At 48.8% G+C, this 15,310-nt stretch overlaps 1 protein-coding gene across 3 annotated transcripts in view; it reads right to left on the reverse strand.

Annotated features, from left to right (window-relative positions):
- ACER3 (alkaline ceramidase 3) overlaps positions 1 to 15,031 on the reverse strand; it is a 56,768-nt gene extending 41,737 nt beyond the window's left edge. For 2 of the 3 annotated variants that reach the window (XM_054973278.1, XM_054973279.1), the window contains exon 1: positions 14,851 to 15,031. In XM_054973278.1, coding sequence (XP_054829253.1) covers positions 14,851 to 14,953 — 103 coding nt within the window. In that variant the 5' untranslated portion in view covers positions 14,954 to 15,031. The remainder of the gene's footprint in view (positions 1 to 14,850) is intronic. The other variant, XM_054973281.1, reaches the window with a different exon arrangement.
- Between the last annotated feature and the right edge of the window lie 279 nt (positions 15,032 to 15,310).

Consider the following 15,310-nt stretch of genomic DNA (forward strand, 5'->3'; position numbering starts at 1 on the left):
AAATTTGCACAGCAATTTGAATATCCGTTTTCTCCTAAAACATTTGCTACAAAGAAGTCATTCACTTAAAAATTAATGCCTTCCCCCCCCAACTTGTGAACAGTGTAACCGAGCTGTATGAAGCTCTAACATCCAATGCATTATCAGGCTATAGAATCTGAGAGCACGCCTAGGATCTTAGTCAAATTTGCCAATGGAGTTCATTTTGGAATTGGAATGCTATTGCAATAGAGATGCAAAAGGAAGAGCGACAGGAAAAAGCGCACCTCCCGGAAGCAAATGATTCTATGAGTGAGGGAATGCAAGAGTGGCCGTTGTACATGGCAGCAAGCCACCGACAAAAGAAAAAAAAATACCAAGCAGGAACGCAAAACATTCTCGGAATTTTCTATCAGAGCGCCCAGCTCCATTTCGCTGCATCCAAAAGAGCGAAAAATTGCCTTCATCTGAAAGAGGTTCTATGCAGGGCAAGGGAATTCTAATGCACTCTCGATTTTTTTTTATTAGTCAATGAAACAAAATTGTGTTTTTCAGGGAATCGGTAATGACTTTGTGCTTGCACAGGGGCTCCCTTTACCTATGAGCTTTCACGAGCCACAGTTCACTTCTTCAGAGAGAAGTGAGCTGCAGCTCACGAAAGCTCATACCCCACCACAAGTTTTGTTAGTCTTAGAGGTGCTACTGAACTCTTGCTCTTCTCTACTGCTACAGATAGACTAACACGGCTACCCATCTTGATCTATGTTCTGAGATAAAGCAGTTTTACCTTTAGCTAACTTGGCCAAGAGATGTTACGCTGTTTCATGCCGTATCGTGTGATAATAAACTCCCCAATTAAGCAAGTTTTCTCCTCCTTTTTGATTGTGCTAAACCCACTGCCAACTGGCTTCAGCTTTCTAATGCTGTGAAGATACTCACTTAGGTTCACTTCCAGTCTCTTTATTGCTTAGCCCTCCACCAGATTCCTTTTTTACCCCCAGGACCCCCATTCTAAAGCCCCTCTTTCCTAAGTAAGGGTGTCCATTTTCTTGATAGCCCTTAACTCTTGTCTGCACATTCTCCAGCTGTTTCTAAAATGTGGTAGCCGAAAACATATGCAGCATTTCAAACTGGGACGCAGATTTCGATCGCAGGCCTTCCCCAAATGAAAGCCAAATAATACAATGATTCCAACCATTCACAATCTTTGTGAATCGATCCAGAAGAGTTAGCTGTGTTAGTCTGTAGATGCAAAATAGTAAAGAGTCCAGTAGCCCTTTTAAAACTAACCCATTTTATTCAAGCATCGCTTTCAACAACCACAGCTCTCTTCGTCAGAGGCATCTGATGAAGAGAGCTGTGGTTCTCAACAGCTTATGCTACAATCTTTGTGAAGGGGGACTTTCCTGCTTTGCCCACCTACTGCAGTCCACTGAGCCTCCTGGAGATCTTGTTCCTGGGGGCATGAGACCTTCAGGAACAGCACTGAAACGGTCTGCTGAAGGAATGGTAGACTGCTACCCTCTCTTCCAAAGACTTGTCCCATTAAGCCTTCATAACTGCAGAAATTTTCATCAGGCTCAGGGGGTGGGAAAAGATGTTTCTGGCCCGCAGGGGTCATTTCATTGAAAAAGAGCTGGAGGAACTCATTAGCATAACTCATTAGCATATGCCACACCCCTTGCCATCACCAGAAGTGTGTCATTAGTATAACTTATTTGCCTATGACACACCCCCTGGCATCACCTATCCTGGCTATTTTGGACCCAATCATGGCCAGTCAGGGATGAAATTGGTCCCAAAATGGCAAAAAGGGGCTGAAAATGGCTGAAAAGGGGCCCAAAATGGTCAGGATCGGGCCACTGCTGAGTGGGAGAGTGATCCACCACCCATCAGAAGCCCAATCCGGGTCGTTTCCGCCCAAATCCAGGCCGAAACGAGCCCAAAAATGGCCGAGAGTCAGGTGGGCGGAGCCACCTGACATGTGTCCTCTTTGGGGAACTGCCGGAACTGCGTTCCTGTGCGTTCCCCCTCGAAATGAGCCCTGCTGGCCCGGATCTTAAGGCCTCTTTTTTGCATTCTCCATAGACTTTCAGAGATCAGTAGGTGGTATCAAATTACTCCTTCAGCCTTCTAGAGATTTATGACAGGGCAGGATGATACTTGCTGATTTTCAATCCCTTTCCCAACAATTCCCTTTCCCAATCATATCCTCTCACCAGCACTGCATATGTGACAGAACTGCAATAAGGACAGGGGAGTTAAGAGCAGACAAATCTTGACGTGCGCAGTTCCCATTATCCACCCACCCCCAACACAACCTGTTGACACAGTAACATTTTAGGAGAATGTTGCATTTTTTTAGCATGTGGGCCAAAAAGGTTGGCTGCCCCAGATTAGACTGACTTCCCCTAGGACTTTTTAGTGGGGGGGGGGGCAGAGGTGATGTGATACAGGCCTGTAGGTAAAGGTAAAGGTAGTCCCCTGTGCAAGCACCGAGTCATTACTGACCCATGGGGGGGACGTCACATCATGACGTTTTCTTGGTAGACTTTGTTACGGGGTGGTTTGCCATTGCCTTCCCCAGTCATCTACACTTTACCCCCAGGAAACTGGGTACTCATTTTACCAACCTTGGAAGGATGGAAGGCTGAGTCAACCTTCAGCCGGCTATGTGAACGCGGCTTCCGCCAGGATCGAACTCAGGTCTTGAGCAGAGCTTGGGCTGCAGCACCGCAACTTACCACTCTGCGCCACGGGGTTCTAAAGGCCTGTAACAGCGTGTGAAAAAAACACAGAAACTTTTCTCCCTCTCCTATAATGGCAGAACACAGTCACCCTATGAAACTGATTCAAGACAGAAAGAAGTCGTACTCCACACAAGAAGTGGTTGACTTGTGGAACTGGCTGCCACAAGATGCACTGCCAACGAATGGTGCGGATGGATGCGAAAGGACGGCTGGACAGATTCATGGAGAATAGGTCTATCAGGGGCTAGCAGACCCGGCAGCCTCTTGGAACATGATACTAGGAGCAGAGAGGAAGGGAGGGACGCAGCTAGGAGGATCCGCTTGTGGGCTCCTGTGACATCAGACTAGCCACAGCTGGAAAGAGAAGGCCTGACCAGATGAAACCCCGGTCTGACTCTTACATTGTGGCACCTGGTTAGACCTAAGAACGTAAGATCGAGTGCCCTGACGGCCTGTTTATTCTGAGCAAAGATTGGCACAGCGGAGGGCAGAGGAAGAAAGCTGCTGGCGTCGTCTTTAATCACAGTGTTTCATCGAGATTTGGGTGGAGAAGCCTTGCAGCAATGACAAGCCAGCGCTGCCAACGGGCAACAGTCTGCCAGCTCCCTCCCACACCCGCACTGAATCAGAGAGAATGCTTCCCATGTTGACCCCAGAGGACAAACAGCCCAAGGCGGGGTTGCATTTGGGCGGCAAGGCAACACCCAAGGCTTTCTTTCAGGCTCCACTCAACGGATTCAAGAGGCTTCTGAACCAACCACGCCAGACACCAGGGCAAACACTTCACTCCCTCCGGGCAGCTACGTTGACAGTGGATCCAGGAGAGAGACCAGGTGGGGACTGAGAGGTGATATGACAACCATCTTCAAGTACTTGAAGGGCTGTTATATAAAGGATGGCGTGAAGTTGCTTTCCGTTGGCCTAGAAGGTCAGATCAGAACCAACCGGTTGAAATTAAAACAAAAAGAGTCTTCAGCTAAACATTAGGAAGAACTTCCTGACAGTTAGAGCAGGTCCCTCAGTGGAACAGGCTTCCACGGGAGGTGGTGGGCGCGCCTTCTTTGGAGGTGTTTAAGCAGAGGCTAGGTGCTGATTCTGAGAACCTGAGAACCTGGGCAGATCATGAGAGGGAGGGCTGGAAGGGTTGCACCCGTGCTTAGTTCTCATGATGACCCCTTCTTACATGCCCAGGGTAATGCTGATTGCCACTTTGGGGGTCAGGAAGCAATTTTCTCTATGACAGTTTGGCCAGGGATCCTGTAGCCTTTTCCTCATCTTCTGGGCATGGAGCAGAGGTCACTCTGTGTGTGTGTGTGTGGGGGGGGGGTAGTTGTGAATTTCCTGCATTGTGCGGGGGTTAGACTAGATGACCCTGGAGATCCCTCCCAACCCTGTGATTCTGTGACCTCTCTGCACACCGGCAGCGCCTGTAGCGACATGGCAAAGGTGGAGGCTGTAGGTATGCCTTCCCAGTGCCCTTTCCTCACCTAAGCAGAGAACAAAAGGCACAGCCGTGGAAAGAATGGGGTCTGGTAGTGAGGGACCACAGCTTTATACAAATTCTCAGCCAGCACAGCAAAGAGGCTTCCTTTCTTGTCCTCGTATTGGTCCGGAGGCTGCAGAGTGAGAACAACACCCGCTGAAGCTGATCTGTGGAAGGTTCAGCACCGAGCAAAGGAAGTGCTTCATCAAACCACCCAGATGACTTTGTGGAATTCCTTACCCCAAAACGTAACAATGATCACGAGCTCGGGTGACTTTAGAATGGGATTCAAAAATGAACGGAGGACAGAGGTCTAACAAAGGCTCCTTGGTCACACGGCAGCTACACTGCTTATCAAGATGAGCCACGAAAGCATTTTATGTCGCCTGACTTTTGCACCTTTAATTGCTATTCCTGGGAAAACTTCTCACCATCGCCTCCTGCTTTTGCAATTGTACTCAATTTAAAAGTTCGCACCATTGATTTTGATCACCACGTTTGTTGTCAGCTGGCTTTGAGGGCTTTTACAGAAAGATGGAGCCGTGCACGGATGAAGCATGACTCTGGAAAATCCGACGACAAGAGGGAAAAGAGGAGGGAAAGACTATTACACAGATCAGAGATGGGTACATTTTTCACTCCGGAAGGCAAACGTGGATCTCCATCCGTCCATTTTTAAGGACTTTGAATGCGTATCTAAATTTGAAGTATGTGTTATATAAAGGAACCAATTCCGATGCAGCAGGGTGCATTGGTCTGCCACTATGTGAACAACTCTGGTGGATCCGCAAGCTCACAAAATCCTTTGCAGTCAACTAAACAGAAGCTTCCAGGTTTGCAGCAAACTACGGTTCGCCGTTATCTCCAGACCACCACTTTTTAAAGTAGGGTGCCAATTGGGAGCAAGCCATGTAGAGTTCAGAACAGGTCATACGCTCACATTGACGCAAGAACAAAGTCTGTGTAATACCTTTCGTTGGGACCAAACAAAATGACAGAAAACAGCAAGCAAACTTTGTTGACTTTAGGCCGTTCAACTGCAAGCCAGGTGAAATCAGCAGTATCCCTGGCTTTTACTCGCTTTAGAAAACAATCAAGCATCCAGAATCGTGCCATTTTGAGCCCAGACCACGATGCATTTCGCCTATTAAAGGTTCTTTTGCTATATCAGCAAAAAATGGCACATTTCACTTCCTGACCCTCTTGTTTCCCAGACCACTGAATGCAAGACGCGTTTAAATCCAACATTGTTGTCCTGTGGAAAATAATTACCCTCTGGGCCCACGGAGAAGCTGCATGTTCTCAAAAGCAGATGTTAAGTGGGATAAAGCTCTCCAGAGATCTTTAAGACGGCTGATATGTATGTACAAATAAAGTAACACTTGAAGGGAAGAGCTGCCATTGTTCTCAGGTCCTCGTATTCCCTTTTTTGTACCAAACCTTGCGCTTGCTCATGCCCCTGAATGCGCACACACCCCACACTTCTGGAAATTTATCACCTTTGGAAATACTTGTTATCTTTTTTCTATGTTGCTTGATGTTCGTTTGTGGAAGATGGGTGCCTGATACCTCGAGCCCTGCATACACATCCCCTCCATGTGTTGACTGAACACGCAGAGCGGGAGCGAGCACTCTGGGCGTGCCTCAACCTATGTATGATCGCAAGCTCATAAACATGTCATCGATGTGTACAGGAAGCGCCTGCACTTATGCGCCCTCACTGTCATCAGGGATGCTGCTTTTTGAACACTGCCAATCACAGGGAGGGAATGGACACACAGATAATAACTCTGCACACAGGTGTTGTGCTCACGAGCCAGCAGTCACAATGGAGGTGGGGCATGCATGCTTGCACCTGCTCTCCCTCTCCGTACATTCACCCAGCACGCAGAGGAGTTGTGGATACAAGATTCCTGACTCTCACATCCGTACTGTGCATGCCTGGGTGCAGAGCTGCTAGGAAGCCACCAGTGGGTCATTTATTTCGGGAATGGGACTCGCTTTGTCCCGGGGTTGACAGCTGCCACCGAGGGAGACCGCGTGATGCGCTTCAACTGACCGACATTAAAGGATCTCGTTTTCAAATTTTACTAGCAGCCGAATGCCACTTTTCTGTTTGTTGTGAAAACGCCTTAGTTTTTATAGCTTGGTGAGCAAGTAAGTCTGTCAAGCACCACCACACAGGACAGAAGAAAAGGGCACCATTATGTTCAAAGGCCTGCCTGCTCCTATGCTTTCCGATCATTTCTGTTCACTCGGCAAACTTTAAAACGCTTCATCATTCATCCAACTCCTCATTTTACTGCTTGGACTGCAATTAGGATGAGAGCGAAGCTTGATGGGCTTAATACTACCTGTCACGGACTGGGCCAGCCCAAGCAGGGTGGTTCAAGTCCAAACCTTAAGGCCAAAATCAAAGGGAAGTTCCAAGAGCAAAAGCCAAGTCAAACCGGTGGCCAGAGCACGAGATGAAGCCAGGAGTGAGTCGAGAGTCCAAGAGCAAGGTCAGGCACAGTCCAAGGTCAGTCACCGATAGTGTCAGGTCCAAAAGCAGGCACGGGCAAGGTTCACAGAACACAGAGTGGTTGCAGGCAGTAGACACGTTGCTTCCACGCCCAGCAGTTCCTCCAGACTGGCTCTTATAGCCAGGCATGGTTTTCAGCCAGCTGCTGGGGCTCTATCCTGCCACTACTCATCGTCACTCTCCAGCAGCTGGCGTTGGCTCAAGAGGCGAGCACTGCGCCATCTCTCCTGCAGTTCCAGTCTCTGGCGCTGCCTGTGGCGTTCCTTGGGCGTGAGTGAACCTGGGGGGGTGGAGGCTCTTGGCTGCGCTGCACCTGTAGAAGTCCCTGGCTGAGCTTCCTCTGTAGTATTGGAGCTAGAGGGTGCTGGTGCCTCAGCTGCTGGCCGTAAGCTCTGATCAGCCAGCAGCTGTTGCTCCTGATTGCTGGCTTCTGCTGAATCAGGGCTAGGGCTGGCTACACAGGGCTCCTCTTCTCCTGAGGAGTCCTGGCTGGCTACACGAGGCTCCTCTCCTCCAGAGGAGACCTCACTCTCAGACTGGGCCATGACACTACCCTTCCCAATGGCCTTTAAAGAACATCAAGCCACATCGGCAGGTAAGGACAGGTGTGCTGTATCAGACCAAGAGTTCACCTTGTCCAAGATCCCGTTGCAATGGACGCCCATCAGATACTCTCTGATGACCGCAAGCAGCGCTTTGCGTCCAAGGAAAGCCGTCTGCAAAATGGATCTGCAAGATGCAACCGTCTGTATTTTTATCATTTGGGTAGACCAGTGGTTAGTGGTGTAGTCGGACCGGGAACTGGGAGAACTCGGTTCAAATCCCCAACCTGCCATGGAAACCCGCTTGTTTTGTGAATAGACGTAAGGGGGGGGATATATATATATATATATAAAAGGGCATCTCTCCTCAAGGGAAGGACATTCAGGAGTCAAGTTAATTATTCATCGTTTCATGTTTTAATTAGATGGAAGCAGATTTGCCCTTAGAAATAGGACTCCCAATTTTGGCGTGTGTGTGTTTCACAAAATGAAAACTTCTAAAATGTTGTATACTAAAACTGGATAAGTGGTACAAAAATACATGTAGATCTCCTCTGCTGCTCTCAGGGATAACATCTGTATGGACCGAGGGGATATGTATATTCCAACCCAGCACAAAGGATTAGCTCGTTGTCTACCTGTTTCACATGAAACAAAGAGCTGAGTTGCAACAACGTAGACTAAACACACTAAGCTAACACCTTTGACGTTGGCCTGTTAATTCACTTCTCCACCCTTGGCTTCCCAAGTGGAATGCACCTGTGAGAGCAAGAATGGCACAGGTTAGGGTCCTAGCAGACCAATCCTCACTTCTACCACGGAAGCTCACTGAAGGACCTCGGGCCACTCACAGGGTGGTTCTGGAGAGAAAATGGAAGAGAGAAGGATGTTCTAAGCTGCTTTGAGAACCCAATGGGGAAAAAAGCTGGATAACACTAAATAAATGTGAATGCAAATGAATGAACCTATGAGGTGGGGAAGGGAGAGAAGTTTTAAAAAAGACTCAGAGCCAAGCTACAAGTGACGCCTGACACAGGTTGGACACTTGTCAGCTTCCCTCAAGTTTTGATGGGAAATGTAGGCGTCCTGGTTTTACAGCTTGGCTCTCCATTACAGCTGCAAGACCAGGATGCCTACATTTCCTATCAAAACTTGAGGGAAGCTGACCGGTGTCCAACCTGTGTCAGGCGTCACTTGTAGCTTGGCTCTCAGGCAGCATCAGCTATCCAAGATATCCAGGCCTGTGTATTATGTGCCATAAAGTTGCCTCTGACCTATGGCGACCCTATGAAGGAAAGACCACCAAAACATCCTACCATTAACAGACTTGCTCAGATCCTGCAAACTGGAGGACGCGGCTTCTTTTATTGAGTCCAGCCATCTCGTTTTGGGTCTTCCTCTTTTCCTATTGCCTTCCACTTTTCCTAGCATTATTGACTTTTCCAGAGAATCTGGTCCTCTCGTGATGTGACCAAAGTACGACAGCCTCAGCTTTGTCATTTTAGCTTCTAGGGAGAATTCAGGCTTGATTTGATCTAGAACCCACTTATTTGTCTTTTGGGCTGTCCATGGAATCCGCAAAACTCTCCTGCAGGCCTACCCATGTTGAATGTAGCGGCTGAGGTTTATTTTGAATGGCTGCCTGCGTTTCACAGGACATGGATTTGTTTAGCATGCCATTGTCCAAAAAAGAACCTACATGCTTTTAGTGTTTAAGCCAGCATAGGGTAATCTACGGCAGCATGAACAAATACACTGCACAGGCATTGATCCCTGCTAAGAAAATAGGAATGTTACAAGTGTATCCTTATATTTCTGTGAAATGTTAAGATGTTTCATTACAAAACACCTCAACGAGATCAACACGTCACCTTAAAGTATCCTGCATTATTTATTAAAGGTATTTTAAAGCCTTTCAACAGGACTCTATTATTGGGACTTTTTAATAACTGGCACCAGTACATGCTGGGCAAGGGGTTAATACTAGAGATGGGCACGAACCACAAAAAAACTGAACCATCAGGGTTCACGGGTTCGCGGGTTTTCACAAACCAGGAACCACGGACTGGGGCAAGTTTATGAACCAGTTCGTGGTTCATGGGGTTTAAATGCCCCTTTCCAGCCGCTTAGCAGCGGCAGGGAAAGTGGCATTTGACAGTTTAAAGGGCCCTTTCCTGCCTTGCAAGTGACAGGGCCCCTTAAACTGCCCAAACTCCAGCCCCCACCCCCACACTTACCTTGCCCTGCGTGCCCGCGGCGTCCTCCCCCTCCTACTGCAAGGGGCGGGAAGGCCGTTTTCAGCCTCTTTCGCCACTGTGTGGGCCCGCAGGATGGCGGAGGAGGCAAAAAATGGCCTTCCTGCCCCTCAAACGGCCGCTGCGGCCATTTGAGGGGCAGGGAGGCCATTTTTGGCGGCGGAGGAAGCCGGCAGCCATTTGAGGGGCGGGAAGGCCGTTTTCTGCCTTCTCCACCACCTTGCAGGTCCATGCAGTGGCGGAAGAGGCCAAAAATGGCCTTCCCGCCCCTTGCAAGAGGAGGGGGAGGACGCCACGGGCCCGCAGGGCAAGGTAGGTGTGGGGCTGGGGTTTGCGCAGTTTAAAGGGCCCTGCTGCCCCCCTGGATCCCCCGTGCCGCATGCCAGCTGATAGTATAAAGGGACCTGCCACCTGCAAGCCGCAGGAAAAGTTTTTATGGCCATTTCCCGGGGGAAATGGCCATTTAAACCGCCCCTTTACGACCCAAATGAACCAGTAGACCAGTTTGTGGAAGTTCGTGGAAACGAGCTTCCATGAACCACTGGTTTGTGCGTTTTTTGGGGTTGTAAATCGATTCATGCCCATCTCTAGTTAATGCTGGCACCTAAGTTATTGGAAGTGACTCATGGAGTTGGACCAAATTTATCCAGAGTCACATACCAATCTCCCAAATGGCCTCTCATGCAGGTAACAGCTGAGCCAGACTAGCTCCTGCCTAGGTCCAGAAATTCAGCCACATCAGATGGCCTGAAACAGGTTCTCTTATTAAGGCAGAATTTATTCTGTGCGGTCTACTCTCGGAGCATTCTCCTCACTGCATCCTTTTTCTTCGTCAAATCCAGTCCTGTCCTCATTACTTTTGGCCTTGTTAAATTCCATCTTGTCCTCATTACTTTTGTCCCAGAGAAGTCTCTGTGTACAATATTGCAAAATCCTGATGACTAGCAAGCCCAACACTGGTACGGGGAGCCAGCAGCAACAGAAATTATGCACTGAAAGAAGACTCTCAGTTCACTAGGATGTGACACCAAAGTTGTGACACATTCCTAATAAAACCCACAAGGCTAAATGAACTTTGTACACAGCTCCTAACTTACTATTCATCTAGTTCCAGAACTTGAGGGGGAAAGCACAGGTTATTCTTTGTTGTTGGAATATCAGAGCCCTGCCTCTTATGGACAACCTGCTTCACTTCAGAAAACGAAGATGGGGACCAGTACGTGGAGAAAAGCGGGGTTTAAATGCACACTGAGCTGTGCATGTGTTGAACATTAACATGAGAATGACTCATATATAAAGAAAAAGCAAGCCTACATGGCTGTATGAACATTCATTGTAACTTGTGAACAGGATAATAGTTCGCAGCAACATCCGTAGTACTATTGGTGCTAACGTTGCCTCCAAATTAACATTTTGTACTTCTAGCTCAGGATTTCTAAACTAAGATATCACAACAAATGACAGTGCTTTAAATTAGGAAAGAGAGAAAGGCATGCATGTTCAAGAGGGAAGGATACACCCAAACCACATTTTGACAAACGGCTGCCCTCGCGTATGAGCCAGGCCAGTTATCCGTGTTAGGAAAAGAACGCATGTTAACTCTGAACATGAAGCTGGGGGAAATTAAGCCATTGTGCAGATTTGTGTATGTGACAGCAAGGCATTTCCAACAGAGACCAGAAACTTTTTTTCTTTCTTTCTGCAGAGAAAGTAGAGAAGCGGAGAGTTCCCATTAGCTGTAAAATAGGATTTGGCTCAACCGATTGACCGGGATCCTCTCCACCTCCTGACAGGAGAATGAAAGAAGTCACTCCCGGTAACCTATTCCCTAGTACAAGCGATTGGAACATAGGAGGTTTTTGAGCCAGAACATATTGCTTGCCATCTGCCATACACTCACACCACTGCCCTGAAAGGGTATTTCCCATGCCATACATGAAGCTGGCCTAAGACCAGCATTTGCCACACCACTTCACAATCTTGGGGTTGCGAAAGGGAATGACTCTTGTGAAATATTTCCCCAGCACTTATGGCAGGGGTTGGCTGCTGGGCAGTCAAAGATGTTGATGTTTCAAGCAAGAATGGCTCTGGTTTACCACCGCGTGTTAACTAGACAAACCCAAGAGAAATTCATGAAACCTAACTAACAAAACCAACAATGAATACCAATTGTACATTTCAATCACGTGTAATTATTATAAATATGTCAAGTGCTACAGTTTAGCATGCTATATGATTCAAACCGCACAACTAGACAAAGCAAGAAAGCATGCACTCATCCTCAACAGTGAACCCATAACTGATCCGTGTCAAGCGTTCCAGAGATGCTCTCTTGTGTCAGAATAAAAGCCACATCTCGCAAGACAAGAGCAAGACCTACCTAGTCTTGTGTTCTTTGGGAAAATCCCAGCAAGCAGGCACTGGAAACTGAGCCTGTGGTCTCTCTTACACCCACGTGCTTTGGGGTGGCATTTTGGGGCATTTCGAGGCAGAAACGAGTCACCTTTCTCATTACCCTTTCTCCCAAAACAAACAAACAAACTGCAGGGCAGCAACTCCAGAGATTTAGTGCCAGTGTAAAGTTGGGTGTCAGAGCGGATTAGGACTTGGGGCATCCTGGGCTCCAATCACACTAGGTCATGAAGTTCTCTGGGTGACCCTGGGCCAATCACACTCTGTCTGCCTAATCCACCTCACAGGGTTGTTGTGAGGAAAGGAGAACCATATGTGCTGCACCAAGGAAGAAAAGCACAGTAAAAATATGATGATTCAGGAGGCTGACATGGGTTCCTAGTCCTACTTCCCCAATGTCTGCCGATGTGTGATGGGAACCAAGCCTTCTGCAGTTGGATGACTTGGGGTGGTCCAACGCTTACTTTGGAGCACAGACCAGCTTAAGTATTATCTACATGGGTGGCTGGATCGGAGAACGAAAGACCTAGGAACGGCACATAAGGAACTAGGAACCAACATCAGTCTCATACTAGTCCCAGAGAGAGACATAACCAAGTATTCCCCTTGCAAAATATTTATTGCCCCTCACATAATATTGGGAGTGAGTGCTAAGAAGATGGGGTTAATTAGGAAAGTTTCTTCAGATACCACCCCTCCCCTGCATTCGTCTGTAATCGTAGAACGAAATTCGAGGCCAGTAGCTCCTTAAAACCCAACAAAATTTTCAAGGCTATAATAAGCTTTGGTGAGTCAAAGCTCACTTTCTGAGATACTAATGACGCTTCATTCTCATTTGTCTCTGACTCACAAAGCTCATACCCCGGGCAACTCTGTTAGTCTTTTAAGGTGCTATTGGCCTTGAATTCTGTTCTGCCAATAAGAGGAGCAACCCATATGCTTTCTGCTGAAGTGCTTCCATTCCACTCCTCCAGTCCCTACTGTGAGTCAATTCATGTCACTCTGCTAATGGCTTCAAGAAAGGGGGAGGAGGAGATTTCTTGTGGCCCCTTCTTACACGGCCAGGGTAATGCCAATTGCCACTTTGGGGTCAGGAAGCAATTTCCTCCAGGCCGCTTTGGCCAGGGATCCTGGAGGTTTTTTGCCATCTTCTGAGCATGGAGCAAGAGTCACACAGGGGATGTGTGGGAGGGGAGGTAGTTGCGAATTTCCTGCATTGTGCACAGGGTTGGACTAGATGACCCTAGAGGTCCCATCCAACTCTATGATTCTAACTGTAGGGTGCCCTTCTCCAAAACGGCTATGGGGAGGGGGGATTTGTTCGTATGGTGCACTTCTGGATAGAGCACTCTCTGCCAACTCCATCCAACTACAGAGTGCTCCCCCCACACAGATCTCTTCCTCAATCACATTCTCCCCCGCCCCTCCACCCACTTACTGGGTGTCACTCTATGGGTAGCAGGATTTTGAGTCCAGTGGCACCTTAAGATCCAACAAGATTTTCAGGATATAAGCTTTCAAGAATGAAAGCTCCCTTTTTCAGATACAGGGTGGAGTGGATAAATCCTGAGTCTTTATATCCCAGGCAGGAGTGGGTGGAGTGAAGCAAAGGGCGTCAGAGCGTGACAGTAAAATGCAGCTTAAACAGAGCATAAATTAGCATCTTAGGATTTATGAACGGGACTGCCAGGGTCATCTAGAGGTAAGGATCCTACATCCCTATTTAGCCCATGCAGTTCCATTGTTCTGAACTTGTAAAGGAACTCAAAGGAACTACTCTATGGATAGCTTCAGGGAATGGAAGAACAGCAGGATTTGAGTCCAGCGGCACCTTATTCAAAGTGTAAGCTTTCAAGAGTCAAAGCTTCTTCAGACATGAGTTAGGAACAGAGATCCCTGAGCCTTTATACCCCAGCCAAAAGGTGGGTGGGATGTTACAAGGGAAGGCATCAGGATGTAAAGAGGCAATGCGGGGGAAAGAAGATTATGCATGGACACACTTTACTTTCTATAAGTGGCATCTCACTCCTACACATGGCGCAATCTTATGTAGAGTTACTCTGGTCTAAGCCCACAGAAACCAACAGGCTTAGACAGGTGTAACTTTGCATAAGATGCCTTCAGGGGGCTGTAGAAGAGCAGTATATGGGGGTCCAGTGGCACCTTAAAGCCCAACTAGAATTCCAGGGTATAAGATTTGGAGAGCCAAAGGTCCTTTATTTATAGTTTGAGATGGGTACCTGAGTTGGTCTGCAACAGAAGAGCAAGATTTGAGTCCACTTTGACGCTTCATACTTGAGGCGCACCTGGACCGGAACCCTGCCTGGACTATAGACTCGTACCTGTTCCCACTCCTTGTATCCGACAAAGGGAGCTCTGACTCTTGAAAGCTCACATGCTGGAAATGTAGTTGGACTTTAAAGTGATACTGGACCCAAATGTGCACAGGATGGTGCAGTAAAATGATCCCCTTTGTATCAATGCAGGGGGGGGGGGTTGCTGAATGATGGGGGGTCCAGAGACACCAACGGAGGGAATTTTTTTTTGCACGGGGCATTCCCTGCCCTTATGGTTGCCAACTCCGGGATGGGAAATTCCTGGAGATTTGGGGGGGGTGCAGCCTGAGGAAGGAAGGGTTTGGGGAGGAGAGGGATATAATGTCATAAAGCTCACCCTGCAAAACAGCTATTTTCTTTAGGGGAGGTGACTGATGTAGTTTGGAGATGGGTTGTAATTCTGGGAGATCTCCAGGCCCCGTCAGGAGGGTGGCAACTCCACCTGCCCTCTAGAGTCGCCCACCCCCCATCGGCAAAGCCTCTGCCCCTGCCTGGACACGCGTCAGCCGGGGAGACCCGAGTACGTGAGAACGCGCCGCCCCGCGCCTTCCCTCTCCCCGCTCACTCACAGAACTCGGCGACGTAATAGGAGACGGCGTAATTCTCCTCGCACCACTCCAGGGTGCCGGTCGGCGGGCCCCAGTATCCGGCCCGGTCGGCGGCGGGAGCCATGGCGTCGTGCGCTGGCTGGCGGCCGGAGGGCGAGGGAGGAAAGGGGAAGCCCGCCCGCTGCGCCGCTCCCGGATGATGGCTCCGCTGCCCCTAACGCCGCCCTCCGCGCCTCCCGCCGGCTCGGGGCGGAGCGGCAGAGTGGGAGGCCTGCCCGCAGGCCGCGCAGGCCCAGGCCGCGCCGTTGCCATGGCGACCGCCGCTGTGGCCTACCCGCGCTGGCTGGCAGGCTCGAGGAGGGAAATTAAGTTGTCAATGCCAGATCGGGAAATTCCTGGAGATTTGGAGTTTGGGCCTGGGAGGGAGAGACATCAGCGGAACATAATCCAGGGTTGCCATAGCGACCCCAGCTGCGGCCTA

The sequence above is a fragment of the Eublepharis macularius genome, chromosome 3, assembly GCF_028583425.1.
Source record: "Eublepharis macularius isolate TG4126 chromosome 3, MPM_Emac_v1.0, whole genome shotgun sequence".
NCBI classification, from domain to species: Eukaryota; Metazoa; Chordata; class Lepidosauria; order Squamata; family Eublepharidae; genus Eublepharis; species Eublepharis macularius.